Source organism: Rattus norvegicus, chromosome 7, assembly GCF_021556685.1.
Source record: "Rattus norvegicus strain SHRSP/BbbUtx chromosome 7, alternate assembly SHRSP_T2T, whole genome shotgun sequence".
NCBI lineage: Eukaryota > Metazoa > Chordata > Mammalia > Rodentia > Muridae > Rattus > Rattus norvegicus.
Genome location: NC_141540.1, coordinates 60,716,052 through 60,741,740, shown reverse-complemented (window position 1 = coordinate 60,741,740; position 25,689 = coordinate 60,716,052). Strand labels below are relative to the sequence as shown.

The 25,689-nt window shown below is 37.5% G+C and overlaps 1 protein-coding gene and 1 non-coding gene across 4 annotated transcripts in view; one reads left to right on the top strand and one right to left on the bottom strand.

Annotated features, from left to right (window-relative positions):
* Zfc3h1 (zinc finger, C3H1-type containing) overlaps positions 1 to 25,270 on the bottom strand; it is a 56,585-nt gene extending 31,315 nt beyond the window's left edge. Inside the window, exons 1-10 of one of the 3 annotated variants that reach the window (XM_087557249.1) lie at positions 23,236 to 25,270; positions 21,166 to 21,245; positions 20,788 to 20,984; positions 20,131 to 20,221; positions 19,391 to 19,807; positions 9,023 to 9,087; positions 6,120 to 6,318; positions 5,131 to 5,354; positions 3,591 to 3,711; positions 1,451 to 1,548 (exon numbers count right to left, since the gene is read on the bottom strand). In XM_087557249.1, the coding sequence (XP_087413375.1) occupies positions 1,451 to 1,548; positions 3,591 to 3,711; positions 5,131 to 5,354; positions 6,120 to 6,219 (543 nt within the window). In that variant the 5' untranslated portion in view covers positions 6,220 to 6,318; positions 9,023 to 9,087; positions 19,391 to 19,807; ... (2 more) ...; positions 21,166 to 21,245; positions 23,236 to 25,270. The remainder of the gene's footprint in view (positions 1 to 1,450; positions 1,549 to 3,590; positions 3,712 to 5,130; positions 5,355 to 6,119; positions 6,319 to 9,022; positions 9,088 to 19,390; positions 19,808 to 20,130; positions 20,222 to 20,787; positions 20,985 to 21,165; positions 21,246 to 23,235) is intronic. The other 2 variants (XM_087557250.1, NM_001432363.1) reach the window with 2 other exon arrangements.
* LOC120093959 (small nucleolar RNA SNORA44) lies at positions 14,134 to 14,256 on the top strand. Its single transcript, XR_015626225.1, has one exon. It is a non-coding gene; the product is annotated as a small nucleolar RNA SNORA44 (small nucleolar RNA).
* Positions 25,271 to 25,689: the final 419 nt, after the last annotated feature.

Here is a 25,689-nt window from a genome sequence, read left to right as displayed (position 1 = left end):
AAAGAATAACAAATTAAAAAATTTTAGTAGTAAAACTTTTCATGTAGCATTAAAATTAAATTACAAATCAAATGGATAAGAGAAAGACCTCGGAGTACCTACCTGCCCACCATCACTTAGAACCCTGTAAAAATGGCTTCTTAGAGACTATAGAGGGAAATGGATTTTTATCAATCCCTTAGTTTAGATGTTTTTGCTTCAAAGACTTTCCGATAATCCCTACACTTTAGCTCATTCACCCCTCATTCCTAAAAGAAAACATTTCAATTTCCCTTACCATAAACTCCCCCAGAAGATACCAAACATTTACCAAGAAGTTTTTCGATGGTTGAGTTCTCTTACCTAGTGGGGGATACTGTTTACTCTCTAGATCCTTGCAATCTAGAAGTAACTGCAGAACCTTTATGATTTGTTTTTTTATTTTTAAATGAGATGCTGCTGGCCCAAGTTATGGCAGGCACCTTTAACCCAAGTAACCCAAGAGCAGCTGATCTTTGAGGCCACCATTCTCATCTAAACATCAAGTTACAGGCCACAGAGGAACAGAGTGAGACCCTGTCTCAAAACAAAAACAGGGTGATGGATAGATGTTTAAAGATCAGTGCTGGCATGATGGCTGAATGGGTCAAAGCAGGTCCCTACAACCCAAGTTGCAGAAGAGGAACAAAGTAGTACTGTGATCTCCACATGTGTGCTTGTAGCATGTACACACTGATGCACATGTGTACACATAAACATATGCATTTTAAAAATCAAAAAAGATCTAATTTCTGTAGATAATATGCTTCTTTTAAAACATAATGATGCTTATCCGAAGAAGATTAAGTATCCTATTTAAATGTCAATTCATAAAAAAATAATTCAAGCCAAGCATGGTAGCACATGCCTTTAATCCCAGCAATCCAGAGGCAGAGGCAAGGGTGTCTCTGAGAGTTTAAGGCCAGCCTGGGCTAGAAAGTGAATTCCAGAACTGTTACCCAGGGAAACCTTATCTCAAACAAAACAAAACAAAACAAAACAAAACAAAACAAAAAAATGAAACAAAACTTCAGGGCAGGCCTTTAATTCTAACACTTGGGAAGCAGGGTTTGAGGCCACAGGGATCTATGCAGTTAGCTCTACAACGTCCAGGGCTATGTAGACCCTACCTCCAAAAACAAACAAAGGGGAAAAAAAAAACAATAAAAATCGAAAGCAGCAATTTCTATTCTGCTTTGGTATAATTTTATGAGTAGCAATTATTTGAGACACAAAAAAACTGAAATCAATAAAATCAAAATTAGCTATAGATTAAAAAAACAAAACTACCATTAAACAATCAACTGTTTGATTCTACATATTTCTAACTATTAATTCTAAATAGTGAATCAAACCAAGCAATTCATGCCCGTTTCCCAGCACATTTGAAGATGCACAGTCATTTCTTTGAAATCATTCAGTTTTTACTTACTGAGACCTGAGCTGGTGGAGGCAAAGAAACAGATGGTGCTGAAGAAAAATACCCCAGTGAACACTCAGGGAAAAACGGTGGTTGTACTGGTGAAGGAGCTGTTTAAAAGACACAAACAAGTTTAGTGAAGTGTTCTGACAGAAGCATAGTAAATGTATCAGTATGCTTGAGGAGACATACACTTAGAGTAGAAATTAGAGCTCATAAGTTTATGATAAATCTTAAAGTCCTATGCATCCTCTTGAACCATATAAAATTGTTTTTAAATAAGTTAAAAGTTTCCTTTAAGCTGGCATTTAATTCCTCAACATCTAGAAATTCTGTTAGGCACTGTTCCATATGCCTACAGTCCCAGGCCTCAGGCAAGAGGATGCCCCACCTAAGGGCAGCTGGGCTACAGAGGGAAACTTGGTTTCAAACAAAATAAAGAGACACTTTCCCCCTACTTCACTATTAGGTGCAAAACCTATCTGTGCTAACAAGACAATAAGGCACATTTTTTAAATGTAATTTTCACAAAATAAATTCTTTTGAATCCTGCCAAAGTCCTGGGGAGGTGGGGGGGGGTAGGGTGGAGCATGACTTCATTCTCCCCTTAATATGGTGCTAAGGACAATAAGGACATGGTTTTGAAGTTGAAATGGATCTAAGAGTGAGGACTATGCACTACATGTGAACAACAGAATTCTCCTTCACAGTGTTTCTTTTCCCCGTTGTCTTATAAGTCAATACTGAGACATCTGCCCTTCAAACTGCTGATTCACAGCCCAAGGCTGAGTATATGTTAATCCTAATTACACTGTTCTTACATTAAAATGTGTGTACCAGCTAGATGTGGTACACATGCCTACAGTCTCAGTACTTGGAAAATAGAAAATGGGAACTCAGTTTCAAGGACAACCTGGCCTGCCCAAAAAGTTTAAGGAAAACCTGAAACCTAGGCAATACAGCAGGCCCTATCTCAGAAACACAGAAGGAAGAGAAATGGGGATGGAGGGGGAGAGGGAGAGGAAGGCAGGAGACATGATAAATACTAAGGCTAAAAGAAGTTAAATCTCAAAGTACATTTTCTCTATAAAACTTTATAAAATTCTTTAAATACATAAATTAAGTTATTTTACAGATTATGGGGAGTTAATAATGTTGATAGTGGGATGTAGAGATGGCTCAGTGCTCTTCCAGCGGTCCTGAGCTCAAATCCCAGCAACCACATGGTGGCTCACAACCATCTATAAAGGGATCTGATGCCCTCTTCTGGTGTGTCTGAAGACAGCTACAGCATACTTATATACAATGAATGAATGATTTAAAATAAAATGTTAAGAGTTTAAAATTGCAATGACCTCCAAGTTCCTGAAGCCTTGAATTGTTAAGAACATAAAGTAAGATTATCTAACATCATCAGCTAAAAAACAATACCTTAAAAATGAACAGGTTTGATAATTACATAAATCATATATTTTTGTTTTCTCTCTAGTCTAGATTCATGGAACTAGAGTTCTAGTTTTGATTTGGTCTCACATGACCACAAGAAGTGACACTGATCATCGGATCTCCTAAGTCCTCCAACTCCTCAAACGTCATCTGTAGTTTGTCCTGCCTCAGGCGCAGGTGTTTAAAATGACTAAGAGAATGACAGTCAGTCATGTCTGAGTAACAAGAAAAGCCTGAGCATGGTGCCTCATGGCTTTAATCCCACACTCATAAAACCATTTACATCAAATACTTAACAGAGTTGAAACAAAGCTTTTTAATTTAGAGCCTCAGACCTACAGAGATGGCTCAGCAGACAAAGGCACCGACTGGTCTTCCAGATGAACCTGGGTTCAAATCCCAACATCCACATGGCAACTCACAACTGTCGGTAACTCCAAGATCTGACACTTTCATATAGACACACATGCAGGTGAAATACCAATGCAGATAAAATAAAGGTAAATAAATTAAGAGGAAAACTTCTTAAGTTTTAATTTAAACCTCTTTAGAAAAGCACACTTGAAAATAAAGGTTAAAACTATACAACAGAGATTTACTGTTTAAGTTTTTACAGTATCATATACAACTCTCATGAAGACATTTCTTTGAAGGTTTTGAGTAGCTTAATTGTGATTATAAAATTTTTCAATGTTTGGGCTCCTACCTGGAGAACTGGTCTCACTGTCAGTATCCATAGCAACTTCCTCATAGTTATCATATTGATAGATGCCTCCTCCACTCTCAGGCTGCTTTTCTAAGGACCGCCTCAGGTCAGGGTCTGAAGACTTAAGTATAGAGCAAACATTTCTTATAACAAGAGTTGATAATTATCTTTTAGGGGCAAATACCCCAAATCATTATGATTCTGAGACTTTCCCATGGCATAAAATCTGGAAAATGTCTTTGACAGTCATGTATTATCTATACAGATGAATTTCTCCATTGTCTAAGCCATTAAAGTAATTGGATTCCTCTAAAAAACAAAAACAGATTACAAAATCCTTACAATCATTATGGTTTAGGCTTGAAATTTGTAGGAATACGGTCATTTAATCATTACAATGACATTATCAGACTTTTTTGTTAAGTAAAGAATAGGAGCTGCAGAAATGGCTGAGTGGTTAAGAAAATTGGCCAATTCCCAGCACCCACATGGCAGCTCACAACTGTCTATAACTAGAGCTCCAGAAGATTCAACGTCCTCTTCTAGCCTCCACAGGCATCAGGCATGAAAGTGGTACGCAGACAAGCATATAGGTAAATACTCACACACTGAAAGGTCAACAACATTTTAGTTATAAATGAATCAACTGTATCCGAAAACTATGGACTCGATTGGCATGTTTATATGCCATGCTTTTTCTACCTTATGTTTTACTCCCAGATTCATGACAAGAACCAGAAAAACCTATGCAGGCAGAGATAATAAAGTACAAATAATACGATACTTATCTCTAGACAAATATTCTATTTGTAAGAGTCTTAGTTATAAATATTATAATCCTTGCCTAAAGAAAGCTTCCCCTTGACTGTCTCCTTAAAGAACCCTTACTTTTCAAAAATCTCTACATTTAGTTAATATACTCATGAGTGTATTCTTAAAGTTCAAAACTCCAAAAACATCGTTGATGTTAATAATACTAGGTCAGTAGCACTTCTCCTGAAAGCACCCAAAAAGGAAATGATTTACTCAGTCATTGTCAAATACAAAATAATGGTTAAAACATGATAAAGACAAAATACAAAATAGCCAGGGGCAATAAAATTATAAATTTAAAAAAATTACAAAAAACACAAAACCACAAAGAAAGTGGTTGGAGAAGACATACTAAAAGGCTGAGCATGCTACACACATGCTGTATACATGCACACAACTCATGCTCTCAAACACAAAGGGAAAAGTGACTTTCTATAGAAGCTCTATCAAACATAAGATACTTAGTTTCCCTTAGCTAATTGGACCTTTGAAATAATATTAACAAAACACTTACAGACGAGCATTCTGAGCCAATAAGATGGCTCAGTGACTGCCAACCACATGACCAGAGCTTAATCTCCATGACCCACATGATAAAACTGACTCCTGCAAGTTGTCCCCTGGTCTCCACATGTGCACTATGGTGCAAATATTCTGACCCTCAAAAAAATGAATGAATGACTATAACTGTAAAAACTTTTGCACATTTTGATGTTATAGTTCTTACTTTACTTCTTGATCTCCTCTTCCCACCAACCAATTTCATGAATCGATTGTACTGTTCTTCCTGATTTGAAAGGTCTCTGATTTTTCTGATTTCTTCTTCTCTTTTCCTCCTCTCTTCTTCCTCAGCATGTTTCCGCTGGTCCTCTTCTTTCTGTCTCTCCTGCTCTTTTTGCTGCTGGAGTTTCTTCCATGCCTTTGTCTGCTGCTTCCGTAATGCTTGTTTAGCTTCCCATGAAAGCAGAATGTCAGTTATCTACCAACTAAAAGTTAAAACTTAAGCAGTGTTTTATATTGCTAACTAACAGTCAGTCCTCCCTGAATTCTATTTATAATAGGAATATGTAATCTCCCAAACTCTAAACTTCCTGAATTACAGGACTGGCGAGATAGCTCAGTGGTTGAGAACAAGAGGACCCTGGTTCAATTCTCCATTCACAACCATCCATAACTCCAATTCCAGGTGCTGTCATGGCCTCTTCAGGCCTCCTCAGGCACCAAACATGACATGATTCACTCACTTACATGTGGGCAAAATATAAAATGTTTTTACTTAAAAAATTTTTTCATACATTTTCATAATACCCTTTCCCCTCTTTACCTCCTACCCTATCCTATCTACCTCCCTACCCAACGTTATGTTCTTATCGCCCCTCCCCAAACCCCTACATATTGTTTTGTGAATTTTTTTGGCGTTTTAGTCTCTCTCTCTCTATGTGTCTCTGTCTCTGTCTCTGTCTGTCTGTCTGTCTCTCTCTCTCTCCCTCTCTCGTGTGTGTGTGTGTGTGTGTGTGTGTGTGTGTGTGTGTGTGTGTGTGAGATTAGTTTTTCTTTAAGTTTGTTTTGACTTTCAATTCTTTGTTTGGGTTTATGTTGTTTTGATTTTTATTATAGAAAAAATAATTTTCTTTAAAAAAGTCCAAAATAAAACTAGAAACTACAAGATACTACAAGGTATTAGTTCAATTGAAACAGTTTAAGAACACTCATCACCTGTGGTGCTCACTTTCTTGGTCGAGTGTGCTTTTGTGCTGGCTTTTGCCTTTTGCTGCGTGGTTTTGGTCTTGGTCAGCTTTTCTTTGCTCTCCTTCATCACCTGTTGCTCCTTCTGCTGCCATTTCTTACTAGCTGACTGCAGAGCCAAAAGGCGAAGCTGAAGCTCAGACAGTTCCTCCTCTTCTTCACCAAGTTTCTTTAAAACAGAAAAAAATGTTAAATTCTATTACTTAACTTTAAACATTTGCCAACTTGAATCTTTCACCAACTTAATTTTAATATTAGTATCAAAATAAAATATTTAAATGGAAAATATGGATAAAAAAACAAAAACTCATTTCTCTTCTAAAAATCAAAATTAATTCTTAGAATCAAACAGAAAATCAACTGGTAGAAATTATTGGTTTGTATGTCAATATGCAGACATGAAGCAGGAGAGTAAAATTAGACAACATTTAAGATGTGACAACAGCAAGAAGCTAGCAATGAAGAATGAAGTGACTCACCAATCAGGCTGCAGTCCGAGAACACTAATGACATCACAATCCCAAGAACATGCTAAGTTCTTAACATTAATGCAGGCAGAAAAAGATGTTCTAAGTACAGATGTTCCCTGAATACTTAAAGAATTTCTCCAAAGAATCTAAAACAGGTTATCTTAAAAGGGCATGTTTGAAAAGTGTTTTCTAACTGAAGTAACTTGCTAAGTGTTTTCACTCTACCTTTTAAATTTTCTTTTTCTTTTTCTTTTTTTTCGGAGCTGGGGACCGAACCCAGGGCCTTGCGCTTCCTAGGCAAGCGCTCTACCACTGAGCTAAATCCCCAACCCCTACCTTTTACATTTTTAACTGGTGCATAAACACTATGCAAACTGTTAGGTACTTGTGCTGTTTCAATGTGTGCACATACTGTGACATTTAAATCAGATCCAACTCTCTCAACCATTTATTCTTTACAGTAAAAACATAAAAAAATTTGTCTTTCTAGACACTCTAGAACAGCTCACCAGAACTTACTCCTACTAATTATAATTTGAAATGGCTTTAGAAAATTAGCCTGCTCTACACACTTTCACTGAAATGTAACTAACTAAAAATACCAAGCAACTCTAAGTAAAACTTCTTAGGTATTCATGGATTTAAGAGGTTTGGAGAATCCTTTTAAAGTGAGGAAGAGGAAGAAGAAATAGTTTCAAATTCCAGTATATTAAAATTCACATAACTTTTTCTAATTGGTATTGTATAACTATATTTTTCCTAAACTCCAATTATTTTTATTTGCAAGTATAAAGAAAACAGTGAATGCTAGCTAATGACTCCACCCACCTTTTACTGTTAAAAACTACAAGTTAATAACATATCTGCTTATCTGTTAGTTTGTCTCAGTTAACCATATAGCCAAGTTGGACATGAATGTTTGAGCTCACTACACAGCTTAGCTTACCCTTGAGTTCACAATCCTTCTAGACTCAATCTCCTGACTGTTGAAATTACAAACCTAGACTACCACACTGGGCTCTAAATAATTAATGTATGCAGATGCCCTCGAAGGCCAGCAAAGGGTGTCAGATCCTGTGCTGCTGGCTACAGCTGGACGTGAGGTATCCAATACAGGTGCTGAGAGTCAAACATCTTCACTGCTGGGCAGCCATCTCCAGCCTGCATTTCCGTAAGTCATGTGTGCTATTTCTAGCTACAATACTGAACAGTACAATTGTGAAACATTTCCATTTTAAAATACAAGATTCTATTGTTAAATAGTTAGATTTTACCAAAATAGTTATAATCATTTTTCTTTTTTTTTTTGGTTCTTTTTTTTTTTTGGGAGCTGGGGACCGAACCCAGGGCCTTGCGCCTCCTAGGTAAGTGCTCTACCACTGAGCTAAATCCCCAGCCCCTATAATCATTTTTCACTGAGACTACTCTATGAAATGGCTACCCTTGGAAGGAAGGAAGGATCACTAATGCTGTCACAGGTATTTAAACTAGCTACTCAAAAGCAAGATCACAGAAACAGGGCTCAGAGGACCTCATTCAGTTCTTGCTCTGACATATAATTCCTACATAAATTTAGTTTTTAACCTATCCAAATGTATGTTTCTTCATCTATGAAACATGTCAACTTACTTTTCATATGGTTGCTGTGAGGATATTAACAAATGAGTATGTATGAGTGTGTGTTCACTGTCACTTTAGCCTTCCTAAATTCAGGACCATCTTTCCTAGACCTTGAATCATTTCAGTTTACTCCTAACAACAAACTGAAATTACTATAGAAGAAATTGCAAATATTTCAGATCTATAAAAAGAAAAGGCTTGAGTTACTCAATACTCAATATGTATCAAATTTTAAACAATGTTTGATACTTCTGTACTTTAGTCTACTAAAGCCTCACAACAACCCAGTGAAGACATGACATTAAACTAATTGGAGGAACACAAAAAGCCAAAGATCTCACGCAGCTAACATTCCTTTCAGTTAGCAAGTAGTTAAAACTGTGATTCCAGATGAAGATCAACCTAATTCTGTTATTAAATGGACTATAAAACACACAAACACACACACCAAAACAAAAGAAAATCCTGGAAGATAAACACTGAGTCAAAATTAAATGATTCAGAAACAGTGAACAGAAAGATCATCTATAGATCTGAATTACACTATCAAGTTAATAGAGTTTAGACTTAAGTGGGAAGAAATCCTAAGACAACTCTCCAGAATGTCTAAAGTCACAGCAATAATTTCAAAATAATACACCACAAATTGTGCTCCCAGCAATCAGGAAGTAAAGGCAAGCTTGAGATCAAGTCTCTAAAATGAATAAAAACAAAAGAACAGACTACAGAATGTAAGTATAGGTCATATAAAGATATATTCAATCCCACAAAGTAGTATCTTACCTTTTCAGATAGAATATCTGAGGCACTAATTCTTCTTGTTATATTTTGCTCTTTATCTTCTAATCCTTTAAAATAAAACAGCATCTTTTGAATATTCTAAAATATAGCCACAATTAATCCAAAATGAAAATAACACTGAAATCAGAAATTATATTACAGGGTGTCTTTATTATGGCCTTGTTTCCATGACCCTCAATCAAAGCAAAAGAATACTATTCTCTTAGTATATACAAATAAAATTATACAAATTAAAGAGAATGAAGGACTGAAAAAATAACTCAGTTCATAAAATGGTAGCCACACAAGTATGAGAAGCCAAATTTGACTCCCAGAACCACATAAAAAGTCAGGAGCGGTGGCTTGCATTTGTAATCTCAGCGCTGGGACGATGGAGACAAGGTGATATAGCTGGTGCTCACTAGCCAGGCAGCCAGCATGACTGAGCCCCAGGTCCCAAGGAGAGACCAACCCTGTTTCAAAAAAACAAGCAAAGGATCATCCTAAAGAACATCCAAGATTGACTCTTACAACACACATACACTAACACACACTAACACACACACACACACACACACACACACACACACACACACACACACACAGAGACAATGAAAATATAAATCTGACCAAACTTGTAATATCAGCCTCACTCTAAAATTGATATGGCAAATGATTCAAATATTATAAAAGATAAATTATTTAGAATAAGAACAAAATTTATGGAGTAGACAAACAAAATAAACCTTCATTGCTAAATTGAGAAACCACAATGACAAACCATAAAAACAATCTTAAGACTATTGGTTTATGCATATAAAAATGGCCATTTTTTTAGTAGAACACAAGGAGTAGTTTAGTTTATATAGCAATAAAATTAAAGACTTTCAGATTTTTAGCCTTGGACCTAGAATTCTACAGTATTATCCCAAACCTAATCGCACATCATATAGAAACAGCAATAACAGCTTCTACAGCAGTCCTGAGATAGAGACTTGAGCTAACAAAATTAAAACTTGGAAGCCTTTCAGTGTGGCACAACTGAAGTTGCAGATTTAAACTGCAAGCCTAATACTTTATGGTTTGTTGTTTTTTCCATAATACCAAACCTGTTAGTATTATAAAAATCCTAATTTGGTTCCACAAGTGAACCCTCCGGTGAAAAATATACAGCTTACTCAATAAACAGAGTAATTACTCAAGAACCGTAGATGAAACAACAGAAGCAATCACCAAATCCAAGGCAGATTCCTTTTTCTCTAAACTTAAAAAAAACATATATATAAAATTCATTCTAGTCAGGCCAGGTAGCCCAGACCTGAAATCCAGCTATTTAAAAAAACTATGGAAAAGGGCTGGAGAGATGGCTCCCTGGGTTAAGAGGGCTGCTCTTCCAGAGGTCCTAAATTCAATTCCCAGCAACCACATGGTGGCTCACAACCATCTGTAATTGGGTCTAATTCCCCCTTCTGGTGTGCATGAAAACAGCTACAGTGTACTCATATAAATAAATAAATAAATAAATAAATAAATAAATAAATAAATAAATAAAGTCTTTGTAAAAAAAAAAAAAAAAAAAAAACTATGGCAAGAAAGGTAACATGCACAAAGCCTGCCTGAACTACAAAGTGAGTTGGAAGACGACTTGGACAACTCTCAAAGAAGGGGGAAGCAAAAATAAAACAAACAAACAAACAAACAAGGCTTATCCATCATAAAATGAATGATGTCGGTGTAATAGAATGTCAAAAACTGGGAATGTGATTTAGTGTTTTAGATTACCTGTCATGTCTCTATGGGGTTCTACCCTTAGTACTGATAAAAAAGAAGGGGGAGTAGAAAAGAGGAAAAAAAGGGAGGAAGAAATAATTGGATTTTAGCCCAATATAAAGTTCACTATGCATGAACTTCATCCCAAAGAAACAGTAAGAGAACATATAAAACCAGAACATATATAAAACTATGACTGAATGATTCAAATCACACAGGAATATACAAGCACGCCCACCCCTCTACCACTCAGGAACCTCACTGTTCTGAACCATGCCCCTCACACCTGGTGCTGCAGCTAACCATCTTGGCTCCAACAGCACTCCCTGCTCTACTCCCTTCATAGAAAATACGGAGAACCTTTGACTTCTACAAGCACACTTCCAGGCTTTTTTAAAGATAAGTAACATTCATTACAGTACAGGGCATGTTTTAAAAATCCATTCAATATGTAAATATACACTACTATTTCCTGAGATTACACTGATAAAAGTATTTTAGTATAGTCATTTTCTTGTTTAACTTATTTAATCCCAGCACTTGGGAGGCAGAAACAGGCTGATCAAGGCCAACCTGGTCTACATAGCAAGTCCCAGGCCAGCCAGAACTATCAGGTAAGACCCTGTCTCAATAAAATAAAGTACCATTATAATAAAATCAATCAATCAATCAATCAATCAAAGTAACAACTATTATTAGACAAAACTAAACAGGCTAACCAAAAAAAAAAAAAAAAAAAAAACACAGTCTTTAATAAGTACAGAAAGTGCTATATTTTCCTCTTACATGAGAATCCTGAGTTTCATCTGGCCACGAAACATCTAATAATGACTTAAGATATCGTGCTTCTGTAAAGTGGCAGAACCTCCTTTAAGGTAGCATAGCAGCAAATACCTATTAGAATGTACCTTCTAAGCACAATGGTAAACAAGAAACCATGAGATTCAGATATAAGACTTTACATGTGGATTATAAATGCAGGTCATTGCTTAAATTGACCTTGTGATTAGTGATACACTATATTATATACCTCTATAATTATTCCAGTGTTTTTGAGGGATGGGAAAAGGTCTCACTATGTCCTCCTGCCTTTAGCTCCCAAGAACTAGAACCACAGATATGCACTATCATACCTACTATTATTTCGATTTTTATCTAGAATCTCCAATATGTGAACTGGCCTTACACAGTTGCTACGGAGTTAAATCTTACTCCTGGGTCTGCATGTAAGCTGGGGTCAGCATACAGATGGTAGTTAAAACAGTAACAGTAAGAATGTCTCCGAAAAAATGAAAAATCAAGGACATAAAGTTATATGGGAAAAAGTATTCTTTTGTTTGATTTTCAAGATAAGGTTTCTCTGTATAACCCTTGCTCTCTGAAGAGCAAGGTAGCCTCGAACTCAAGAGATCCATCCACCAAGCCTGTTTCCTGAGTGCCCGGATGACTGCTGGGATAAACAGCATGCACCATGACCACCAATTAAAAAAAAAAAAAAAATAGTCTTTAAAAAAAAAAAAACGAGTCGGAGGGAGCAGGTGTACTAGTATTTATCTTTAATCTCAGAATTCAGGAGGCAGAGGTAGAAAGATTTCTGCAGTTCAAGGCCAGCATGATCCACAGAGTTCCAAGACAGTCAGAGATGCTTATACAGACTGTGTCTCAAATGGAAAAATAAGGGGGGGGGGGGGGGACACCTGGGTAAAAAATACATAAATACATATTACAAAAACACCAAAATTTCTCTTTACTATGGAGTATTCTCAACACTGCAGCAAGAAATCTTTTGAAATCTAAGTTTTGGAGATCTTTTACTCAGAATAAAACTTCTAGGGCTGGAGAGATGGCTCAGTGGTTAAGAGTATTGATTGCTCTTCCAGGTCTTGAGTTCAAGTCCTAGCAACCACATGGTAGCTCACAACTATTGTAATGAGATCAGATGCCCTCTTCTAGTGTGTCCAAAGACAGCTACAGTGACTTATATATAAATAAGTCTTTAAAAAAACAAACAAACAAAAAAAAAACAAAACAAAAAAAAAAACAAAACCAAAAACCAACCCACGTACTCAGAATTTAAAGCAAGAGTTGTTGTATAGTTCTGATGCTGTGTCTCCACAAACCATCTGTGCTGGTTTGAATCTGCCTGGCCCATGGAATGGCCTTGTTGCAGTAGGTATGGCTCTCAGCTTCTCCAGCACCATGTTTGCCTGGATGCTGCCATGTTCCCACCTTAATGATAATGGAGTGAACTTCTGAACTTATAAACCAGCCCCAATTAAATGCTGTCCCTTTTAAGAGTTGCCTTGGTCATGGTGTCTATTCACAGCAGTGGAAACCCTAAGACACCATCTCTAATCTCCTTTCCAATACTCACATACCTCATTCCTCCTTAGTAAGATAGCTTCTTGTTATTCTCAAGTCTGACAGGAAACCATCTGAGTAGGGTCATTATTCCATTTCATAGATTCTCAACCTTACAACATATGAGAAACCAACAGAAAGGGGTTTGCTACATTAAGGTCACTGAGTCCTACTTCAGGAGTTCACAATTCACTGAATCTTGGGAAGGACCTAATATTCTGTATTTCTGTCAAGCTGACAGGCAATGCTAGCCTGTCTTTAAAAATCAATGATTCTTTGCCCAGAAATCTTTTATTACAATTATTCATTTGTCCTTTCTTATGGGCTACAAATCTTTGCTTACATCACACCTTCAAACTGAACACTATCCTGAACAACCTACTAACATTCGACCCATGACCCTACTCCCATCCTACTCACCTTGCTAATACTTCTTTCAAACTAACTTGCCCATCATGTTTGCTGTTTCCCTCTAAGGTTCAAGCATATAATATCATACTGACCTTTAGGGTGCGGTATTGCACATCTATAGACCCGGATTCTCAAGTGGGATGACTGCCTAAGAATTAGAGAGGAGTCTAGGCAGCAGAACGAAATACGGGACGAAAAAGAAAGTAAAAGTAAAAGCAAACCTACAGAGGCATAAACAATTATTCTGTTCATTAACACTTGTAAGAGCCTGGAATAAAGCACTCAACTAGTTTGTGAATATAAGGAAATGTTCAAAAGAACACTGAATTCAGCAACTGGATTGTGCAAAACCTAGCCAAATGTAGCTTTAACACTTCAAAGTTTCTGTTCTGTGGTAGAGAGTGAAAAGATTCTATTTTATTAATGGAGAAATGGGAATTAAAATACTGAGCAGGTACAGCCTAGCCTTTCCTAAAATTTCATTGAAAAAAAGACAAATGCTTGAGAGAAATTAAGGGTAATAGTTAAGGATAAGGAGGAGGGAATTAAATTTCAAGATTAAAAAAAACCTCAAGCATGTTTCCAAGGGCTGTGGCTGCTCATAGCCATGGGATCTCCATGCCAGAGTAACGGAGAGACTTTGACAGCCCAGGTCATCACAGTGCCTGCTGTTGCCACTCAGCTCTCCTATATGTTTTTCCACTGGAGTTATGAGCTGTCTGTCCTTCTGTCCTCCTGTGGTATTCACAACAAACTTTCCTTCTGCAGTGTGCACTTGGGCGGTTCTTGGAAGAGTGAGGAGACAGCCTGTCAGCCTCTGCTCATTAAGCTAAGGACCATGTGACCAGTGAGGTGGCCATCATGTGATTTGGTCTGCATTATTTGTTGGAAAAATGCCACAAGAAGATCACACTGAGATTTAGAAGTTTCTGGCTAATACTTAGCCAGGTAGCCTTTTGTGGCCAGATTGGTCTACAAAGAGAAACAGCATTTTGGAAAAGTGAAATACCTTTGTAACCTAACATGCAATTGGTTCAATAAAGACTTTTCAAATTTCAAAAAAAAAAAACCTCAAACATTTTCCAAACACCTTCATATGTGAAAGTAGTTAAAAATAAAGCAAGTAAACAGTAGAGAAGAGATAGATTGATAAAATAAAGTGGTCATGTACATGATCTGCTTCCTCTGAGTAGAATTAAAATGAAAAAATTAATAAGGATAGTGTATTTATCATAAGGAAGTAAAAAAATAAAATCAATTTCTATCATCTCAAATAAGAAGTTTATATGTAAATGTTATGAAAAATTGGAAGACGTGTAAAAGAGCCATTGAGAACAACGGAAAAAGACATTTGACAACAGAATCTTCCTGAGCAAAGGAAAGAACAGGATGTGCATGCAGAAACATTTATATATACACACATATACATACACACACACACATATATATATATTTGATATAAATTACAATAATACATATTATTATATACACATACACATATATATACACATATATATGCATATGTATGTATGTGTATATATATATATGTATATATATATGTATGTATATATATATATATATATATATATATATAAAAATTGATCAACTCATCCAAGCATTAGGTGGTTTTTGGGTTTTGGTTTCCTTCAGTTCTTCTTCCACAGATGCCAGTTCATCATATTTAATTGTTCACATGAATTACTGCTAGCATTCACCCATAACTCTAACCTTATAACGTTTGTATATACTCTCTAACCTGTAATGTTATACTTCACAGAAATTATAAGTAGTTAAACTCAATAGAAAGGAAAAGAACAACTTTGAGATTATATACTCCAAAGCAGTCATCACTCTGGTTTACAAACTTATACCAATGAATGGCCTTGAAAACTTTGAATATAATCATCGATTATACAAAGCCAGGCTTGGTATGTGGGAAGCCTATGGAGGAGGCAAAGACAGGAGGATTAGGAGTTCAAGGACAAAATAAGAGTTTGTGACCAGACTGGATACACAACTTGAATAAAAAAACAAAAAAGAAACACACACACAAAAGAAATAAATCAACTTAAAATTATGGGATAAAAATAAAACAATGTCCAAAGTGACTTCAGAAACAAAAATGAAATATTAAAACAAAAATTTTAATTGAAACTGAAAGCTCAATAGGTGGGCTTAAAGCAAATCAATCAGATAGAGCTGAAAAGAGAATGACACAGAAAAGGGAAAGAAAGATACAGGACAGAAAGTTTTCTAGAATTTATGTGGCTGAGTTCTATAATCAAGAGACATGAAAAATACAGTGAAGTGATTTACTACCGCACATCTATATAGAATCTCAGCAAACAGATATTAGCATAGTCTGAAAATAGATATACAGATTCCAAAACAAATGAAAGATCAAATTCACAACAAATTCACAACTGGGTAATAAAAAGAAATCTATAGTCAACACTAAACTGTATCAAAACTATATACCATCAAACACAAAATGGGAGTTTTCCCAAAGGACTGTAGAAAGCTAGATAACCTTCAAGTTAAATATCCTTAAGACTGATAACTGGCTTTCCTTTCGCTTTCTAAGATTTATCTTTTTAATTGAGATTTATTTATTATTTATTTTATTTAAATGTATTTATTTTATGTATACTGTCGCTGTCTTCAGACACACCAGAAGAGGGCATCAGATCCCATTACAGATGGTCGTGAGCCACCATGTGGTTGCTGGGAACTGCAGCAGTCTGGAAGAGCAGTCAGTGTTCTTAACCACTGAGTCATCTCTCCAGCCCAATAGTTGGCTTTTCAAAACCAACAATATAAATAAGCCAAAGCTGTCTTCAAAATGGTAAGAATAAACAAAATTGAATTCTAATTTAAGAGTTTTGGGACAATGAGATGGCTCATTGGATAAATTTACTTGATTCACAATTAGGCCTGGAAATCTTGGCTAGATCCCCATTACATAAATGTAGAGAGAAATGACTTCCCAAGTTGTCCTCTAACTTACACCCATGTACTATAGCACATGTACACACACAAATAATTTGAAAAACACACACACAAAAACAAAACACAAGGGCTGGAAAGATGGCTCAGCAGTTAAGAGCACTAGCTGCTCTTCCAAAGGTCCTGAGTGCAATTCCTAGCAATCACATGATGGCTCACAACCATCTGTAATGGGATCTGATGCCCTATGTCTACATGCAAACAGTTACAATGTACTCATAAATAAAATAAGTAAATCTTTAAAAAAAAATAAAAACAAAAACAAAATAAGATAAAACTGACTGTCATGCTTCTCAGTTTGAACTACTTAATACAAACAGAAACGCAAAAGCCAGGGTGAGCTCAGCTGGAAAACTACTGGCTTTGTATGCAGGTGCAGACGCAGGTGCTGGGTCTGATACACAATCACACACAAAAGTGCTGTCCTCAGCAGGAGTCCTAGTACATACCATTTTCTTGAGGCGTTACAGCTGGAAGATCACTAAAGACAAAAGTTCAAGGCTAGCCTGGGCAACATCAATACTCTCTTAACATACAAACAGACAAATTCACCATCATAGTGGCAAATTTTTAATAAAACATAATAGATGATCAATCAAAATATAAAGATGCAGGGATAGCTTAGTCATATAAGGTTTTCCCAGTCATGAGTTCAATTTCCACTGCAATAAGAACCAAAAATATCCTCATAAAGAAAAAAAAACCTCCATCTAAAATCCAGGCACTTTTACTGGCAAAATTCACTACATATTCCAGGTACGATCTTAAACTATTCTATACAACAGTTTATAAACAATTCTTAATTCATTTTATGGGTATTATAACTTTACATTAAAATTGGGCAATGAAAACGGGGGTCAAGGAGTGGGGTATTAAGGTTAGAAGACAAGATGAATCACTAGTCAATCTTTTTTTTTTTTCTAAAGATTTGTTTATTCATTCTGTATAAGTACACTGTAGCTGTCCTCATGCACACCAGAAGAGGGCATCAGATCCCATCGCAGATGTTTGTGAGCCACCATGTGGCTGCTGGGATTTGAACTCAGGACCTCCGGAAGAGCAGTCAGTGCTCTTTAACCACTGAGCCATCTCTCCAGCCCGTCAATCTTTATATTAAAAGATAAACATCCCAGGCTGAAGAGATGACTCACTGGTTAAGAGTACTTGCTGCTCTTCCAGAGATCCTGAGTTTAATTCCCAACAACAACATGGTGGTTCCCCTCTATAATGGGATCTGATTTCCTCTTCTGGTGTACATGAAAACAGAGCACTCATAATAAATAGATAAATAAATCTTTCTTTTCTTTTCTTTTTTTTTTTTTTTTTCCTTTCTTTTTTGGGAGCTGGGGACCGAGAACCCAGGGCCTTGCACTTGCTAGGCAAGCGCTCTACCACTGAGCTAAATCCCCAACCCCGATAAATAAATCCTTAAAAAGTACAAATATCCCTCTACCATATACATAAACTACTGCAGAGTCATGCATGAGAATGCCACTCCACAATTAAAAACAGGAATGAATTAATGATATACAAAACCACATGGATGAATATCAGTATGCTAAGTGAAAGAAAAAAAAAAAAGAAAAAAAAGTGTAAACTCAGAATGCAGGGCTGGTGGTACCAGCCTACAATCCTGGTGATGTTTGAAGTTAAGGCAAGGGAATCACAAGTTCAAGGTTACTTTGAACAATTTAGTGAAACCCTGCCTATTTCTATTATAAAACAAAAGGTTAAAAAAAAAAAAAAAGAGGTGAGAATCTCACTCTGCAATAAACTGCTTGCTTAGCAGGTGTAAGGTCACAGGTTTAATCCTCAATAACATAAATAAATAAACTGTTTGATACAATTTATGCTATTCTGGAAAATCCTGGGGGCAAACCAGCAGCTACCAGATGGACTAAGGATTAAGAAACCTGTTAAGCATTAAAGAAATAGGGATAATAAGATTAAGTCAGAAGGTAAAGCTCTTGTCCTTCCTACAAGTCCACTGATGACACACATACACATAGTACACACATACAAGAAAAATATTATAAAAACATAGAGGCATATATCTTAATTGTAATGGCTGATGATTATCAGTTATTCAACTGTCTATATAAGTCAAAATTTAGAGAAACTATGATAAAAATTACATTTTACTGCATAAAAATTATATCTTAATAAAGAAAATACTAAACAAGGATTTTAAAAAACAAAATATATAAACTAGCTCAAGTATAAAAAGGCAGTTTAAACACTACAAAATCAATTAATAGAATTTGTAGTATTAACTAAGAGAAGTTAAAAACTCATCGATGATGAAAAAGATGGCTAAAGTCTAAAATCTATGCACAAATTCAAAAGTTTCAAACTAGGAATCGGGGTGAAAACTTTCTTTAGTCAATAAATCTTAAAAACTTGCAAATTTACAGAACACTAAAGCAGTGATTCTATCCAGTATCATCACCTACTGTCCAACACATTTAAGACCTGGATAGCAAGCTGACTGGACCAAAAACACAAAAAAGATGAGTAGAAGTCAGGAATGGTGGCACACACTTGTAATTCCAACACTCAGGAAGCTGAGGCAGATGGATTACATGTTTCAGGCCAGCATGGACCACTACATAGCAAGTTCCAGGGCTGCCTAGACTACAGAGTGAGACCCTGCCTCAACCAAAGTACTTAGTATAAACAAAACTTACTATTAAATAATACTAAGACCTATAATGAAAGCACAAAAGAACTTACAAAAAACTGGGATCCTTAACCCAAGCACACTTACAGACCTTTCACTAAACAGTCACAACAACAAAGCCAACTTCCAGTGTAACCCGTTACCTTGGCTGGCGTCCGTAGTGCTGGACTTCAAGGGGAGCTGCTTTGCTCCATCTTTCCCTCTTTTTACCCGGTTCTTATCCCCTGGTAAAGTCAGTTTTTGCCTGAGTGGTTTCAATTCAAATGCCTGAAAGGTTTTGAGCTGAGTCTTCTCCTCAGGAGCCCCTTCCTTACTGGGGTCTTTTGTGACATTCGCATTGTTGGTGCCTGCTTGGTCCTCAAGATGCAATGTTTTCGGATCTTCCTGCACAGTCTCTTCTTTGCTGCTCAGAGCTAGCTTTTCATCCTTATTGATGCACTCTAGTTCCAGTTGTATTTGCTTATACTTTAAAAGCAAATCTTCAAAAGTTTCTTCCCCACAGTTCTCACTTTTGGATGAATGGTTCTGTTTTCTTGACGGAGATCTTCCAAAACTTTTGGCTGAACAGCATATTAAGGAAACCAGTTTCCAAAAAATTTCCAGTTAAATTTAACAAAAATAAAGTTATAGATGAATTTTCTCCCTCAATTTTTCAAGATGAACTGATATTTTTAAATTACTAAATTCCATTTAATACATGTGCTGCTAATGCCTGCTTATGTGCCCATATTGCAATTTAACAAGTATCCATACAAACAGTCCACTTACAAAATCATTAGTGTCAGAAATTACCAGTAGAATCCACAGGTAGTCCACCCAGCTAGGTTGCAGCATCCTTCCTTCTGTATTACAAAACCCCAAAGCGAATGGATGTTAAGGATGCTTTCTGAAGAAAGGGGGAGAAACTGTGTGTCACAGATGTTGACAATTTACACTTCTGATAATCAGTTGGGAATCTTCTTGTTTACTAGTTTCTTCTCATTTCAAATTTAAAAAAAAAAAAGAAATAAAAAAATGAACACTGAAAATTAGTTATTTATGAAAGAGACATTTTTTAAAAAACCAATACATAATTCACCACGAGCTAAATCTGACACATGCACAATTAACATAAAAGCCATGTGACAAAAATTAATATTTAAATGGTACTCAAAATGTACTTTTTAATTCAAACAATTCATAAATAGGAATTCATTCTGGAAATTAAGAGGTGAAAACCCAGGAATTTGTCTTTTCAATGGTTATAACATGACATAGGTCTTTTCTGTTTAATATAGGATAGCCACAAAAAGATGTTCAAACTCCTAAGAACAAATTCAAAGATGGGACTCATGGTTAAATATCTGAGACACAGCAAACTTTAATGTAAAACCAAAGTCCTGCTGTGAAAACAACTCTCACACAGCCAGTCAAGTTTCTTAAAAGAATAGTTTCTCGGTATCTTTCTTTTCTACTGTCCAACCAAATGGAACCAAGGTCCTATTAATTCAATATAAACTGATCTAGGTTTACAGACTATTATTTTCAAATTTCATTTTACCTGAATTCTCTGCAGCATGTTAACACTGTACACCACTGTTGTCTTGGCTTCTGGGATTTTCTTGTCTCCTCATTTATCTACATTTTTAGTACTTCCTAACTCCTTTTTCTTCAATGCTTGAAATGCTGTTCTGCAGTCGTCAGAATTCAGTCCTTTTTTTTTCATTTGAAAACATTCTAAAGTACTCCCAGTTTTACCTACCACACGAGAGGAATCTGAATTGATAAGGTATTTGGGATTCTCTACTGTCCACAAACCTTGTCCATATCTTTACACATTATAAAACTTCAGCTCATCCCTTTCATTCTCATTAGAGCCCAAAAGTCCTTAGAATGGATGCCTTATCTGCCTGACCTGTGCTTACCTTTCCAGTCTTACCTTTGCCCTGCACATCACAATTTATGAAGCTTTGTAGCTAGGCTTCTGTTCTTCAACTCGACCGCAATTCAAGACACCTCCTAAATGAAGCCAGAATTATTTATTCTCCCTGTCCATTCATGCATTCTGTGTGCATTATACAAATATATAGTCTAACTGAGCCATCTAAAGGTAGAACTATAATAATAAAAACCAAATAAAGACACTGCAAACATTTGCAAAGAGAATAGATTCAATTTACCAAAAGTAAGCTAACAACCGAAAATGAGTAAAAACAAATGAGTTAGAATCATTAACTATCTCTTACACAAAATGAGTTAGAGTCATTAACTATCTCTTACACAAAATCCTTCCCATCTCTCCTGGATAATTAGGATCAAATCCAACAACACCTGTTTACCAAATCGATTCTAATGTTTGTCAAGATGTTCTGTCTAACTTGCATTTTTATGTACCAGTTGCTGATGCAATTGCCAGTGATAGAAGGAAAAATAATAACTGCATGGGCTGGAGAGAATAGCTTAGCTGCTGTGTGTGCATATAGTGCTTTCAAAGGACCTGAGTTCAATTCCCAGGATCCATGTCAGCAGGCTTATGACTGCCTTGTAATTCTAGCCCTGGGGAATCTGACATCTCTTGATTTCCTGGGGCACTAATGTGACTAAATGTATACACATAATCATAATTAAAATTAATAAAAGTAAGTCTTTAAAAAATTGCTTTTGTATTAAGTATGGTGCCAAGTGCCTTTAATTCTAAATACCATAGAGGCTGAGACAGAATTGGGAGCAATTTTGCAAGATACTCTCTTCAAGCAAAATTTTAGAAGAACCAGTGATGCTGTTTTAGTACATCTAAAACATTTAGTACATGTTTTGAACCCTTGGGTTCAATCCTCAGTACTGGGATTGGGGGACAGGGAGACAGAGACACACAGAAAGAGGGGAAGAAAGAGAGATAGAGTGATTTTTTAAATGACTTTTAAAACCTGATGTTTTAAAGGAGGAACCACTTTCAACCTTAAGTGCAACCTAAGTGAAGATGGGATGACTTTATTCATCTAGGACACTGTGCTAGCTAACTGTGTTAAGGCTCATCTGATTTCCTTTCCAAGTTTAAAATGGCAGTTATCCCTGGGAAGCTGATGCAAGTTGACTGCCATAGCTTTGAGCCAGCTGGGCTACATACTGAATTCCAAAGTAGCTACAAAGTGAACCCATGTCTCTAAACAACAATAGAAAAAACTGAAACAGAATCTTGTCTATTCTGTTTTCTTTGAAACTGCACATAATGTATCCTATTTAAGTTATAAAACAGTAACAATAGCCAAAGCTTATCCTCCAGATGTTTCATTTCTAAATCATTTAAGTGAGTCAGAATTGCACTCAATCTTTTCTAGGCAATATTTGTAAAGTAGCCATTTTTATAATCACAGAAGACATGTGAATTAAGCTGAGTATGATACAGATATTAAAAATGTGGAAAAAGCTTTGTTTCCAAGTTTTATTTGCTCACATTATACAAAGAGGTTGGGAACTACATTTTCCTTTTCAAATTATGAAGAACAATACCTATATGGTGGTTTACTTATATCTCATAAGAACAATAATGCAGAAAATCAAACCAAGCATCTTGTTCTTAAAGTGCTGTATCTATAAAACAATCAGCAAGACAGCTGATTTGTAAGAAGCTGTCAGGGCAATCAAAACCACATCCCACACTGGATGTTTACCGACACTCTTTCTGCAATAAGTACATAAACATTCATATGAGGCAGAATCCCCAAATAGTAGCACACAAACAGAAGAAAAGGCGAGGGCAGGAGGTAGCAGGCCTAATCACCACACCTTCCTAAAGCAGAGAGATGCAGATATTCTCTGATACAAATTACAAATTTTCACCTAGGTAACCTTAAAAAACATGTTTATATACATATTTAAATATCCTTTGATTTTTTAATTCAGAAAAGAGAAAAAAAGTCCGTGGATGGCTCATGTTTGCATACAATCATGAGTAAAGGTTTTCTAATCTTCATTTAAAAAATTCACCATCTCTTAAAAGGTTACCTACCTGTGATTTTTCTCCAAAACCATCTTGAGTTGCTTCTAAAACAATGATAGGTGATAGAAGTAAAAGCTTTTTTGGGACACAGAAACCAAAATCTGTTGTTACTTTATATTTTCCTTGCTCACTTAACATCATGCCATCTGGGAAAAGCACATCTGGCCTAAAGTTCTCCATAAAGATAATTTCGAGTATCTTCCGATTAAGTGTCAGATGTAAACTTTATAGAAAATCTATTAAACATCATTACATCATGGGAATTATAGCTAGTAATGAAACTATTTTAAAGAGTAGAAGTCAGGATATATAAATCCCTAAGAAAACAGGAAAGCTTTGGACGATTAATTTCTTAACATAAATCCTGAGTAAACTTAGTAATGTTAAAGATAACTGGGAATAATGTGAGAGGGAGCAAAACTTAGGACATTTCTTCCCCACCAGTCCATTCGCTATACATCTCTCCTTCTCTAACACATTAAATTAAAAGTGCTGGCAAGTTTAAGTTTCTCTGACCTACATGTTGGCAGCACGAAGAGTTATAGAACCAAAGAGTGAACATAGGAAAGTGAACTTAATGCATATAGCCTTCCAAAGTACTTATGAATATAAAAGACCTAAATAGTAAAAATAGTAAAATAAATAAATAAAGGATCTACACACTCGCGTACACATACACACCACAATGGGCCGCAATAAGAACGAATAACTCTAGGTTAAGAAAAAAAAAATCAAAAGAACGGTAAAATTACAGAGGAAAACTTCATGAACTCTAATGTCAGGACGCAATATAAGTAACAGTATTCCTCCGGAGTACTTCTTTTCTCTAATAATCTATGTCGATGTCCTATTAAACACGAAATTCCAGGGCTAGCAAAAAAAAAAAAAGAAAAAAGAAAAAAAAACCAAGCAAACAAACAAAACTGCACAAATACTAATGAAATTTGGACTGCTGGTGTCCCGTTAAAAACCCAGACTGTATTTGATCTCCCTGGCTGACCCGAATCCATGACACGCTCCGATCCAAAAGCAACGCATCCAGTGAAACAACCTACGAAAATAGCGGTGGAGTGTGACACATGACAACTGCCGACGAACAGAGACAAATGAGTGGTTCTGAAAAGTTAAACTCCGGGACCTAGCAATGACGCCAAAGGGAGCTCCGGCGACACACCCAGGGCGGACCGCCACGTTAAGGATACAGCTCTTGCGAGGTGGAGAGGGTTCTCGCCAGCTCTGGCTGCTGCCGAATCCGGATCCCGCTCCTCCTCCTCCTCCTCCTCCTCCTAAAGGAGGTCTGCACCCCGGCTTGCCTCCTCGCTCACCCACTCCTCGCCCCCGACTCCAGCGACTCCCACCCCGGTAAGGCCTGCCTCGAAAGCGGAAACGGTCCAAAGCTATGTGGCTCCGCTCCCAGAACGACGGTCGGGGGCTGCTTTCCGACAGGGACCCCGAAGACATCCGAACCGGGGGCGGATGAGTCCGGAACGGTTCTTTGGGTCGGTAGCTGCTGTGTCCCCTGAGGTGGCCCCGCTCAGACGGGTGCCGCGAGCGTGAGAAATTCCTCAGCTGCTGCTGAGAAGAGGACGAGGACGACGAGGAGCCGCCGCCTCCCCCAGATCCGCCGCCCCGGGTCGGGTGAGGAGGCCTCCGCCGCGGATACGGTAACAGCCCGCCGCCGCTGCTGCTGGTGCTGCTGCTCCGGCTCCGGATTTGGCTGTTGTTATCGTCGTCGCTGATCTCCCCATCTTCGAGCTCCCCTTCTTCTTTCGGTGAGAGGCCGCTAGAGGCCGGGGTCGAAGTGTCGGCGGTCGCCATCCGGGGAGCAGCGCTGTCCACACTACCTTAAGCCCTCTGTCCGGGGACCGCCCGACAGCTGCCTTCCCCTTACTCCTCCGCCCTCTGTCCTAACGGACCCGGCAGGCGCGGCCTTCCCGTGTTCGGACGCCTAGCAGGTTCTGCTCCCCAACTTCCCCGCACCCCAGATCTCTCTCGCCGGACCGTCGCTAGCCAGTTCCCTCTCCTAGCGCCCCCTTGCTGCTCTTCCGCCTCGCGAGAAAGGCTCTGTGGAAGGAGGCTGTGTCCCGATCGTCATTTCCTGCGACACGCCGGAAGGCGAAAGCTAAGTGTCGCGAGAACAGGCTTTGTAGACCAGCGATGTTCGCTGGGATTTGTAGTCTCCTCTTGCTCCCCGCTTCGTCCTTGGTCCCTGCGGTCTTAACCGTCCCTAGCACCCGGTCTGAGGTGACAGGGGTCAGTGTCCCGGTAGCGGGCCTGCTCTTCAGCCGCAGGCCTGAGTTTCAGAGTAATTTGTCGGTGTGGAAGACACCTGTCATCATCTCATTCATTGCAAGGGCACCCCTATCAGAGACGCAGTATACCGAGTGTCTTTGGGACCCCGGGAAGTGGGGAGCGGGAGGGGGAAGAGGGGCAGGTGTGGCCGCCATGTTGGTGAAGGCTACC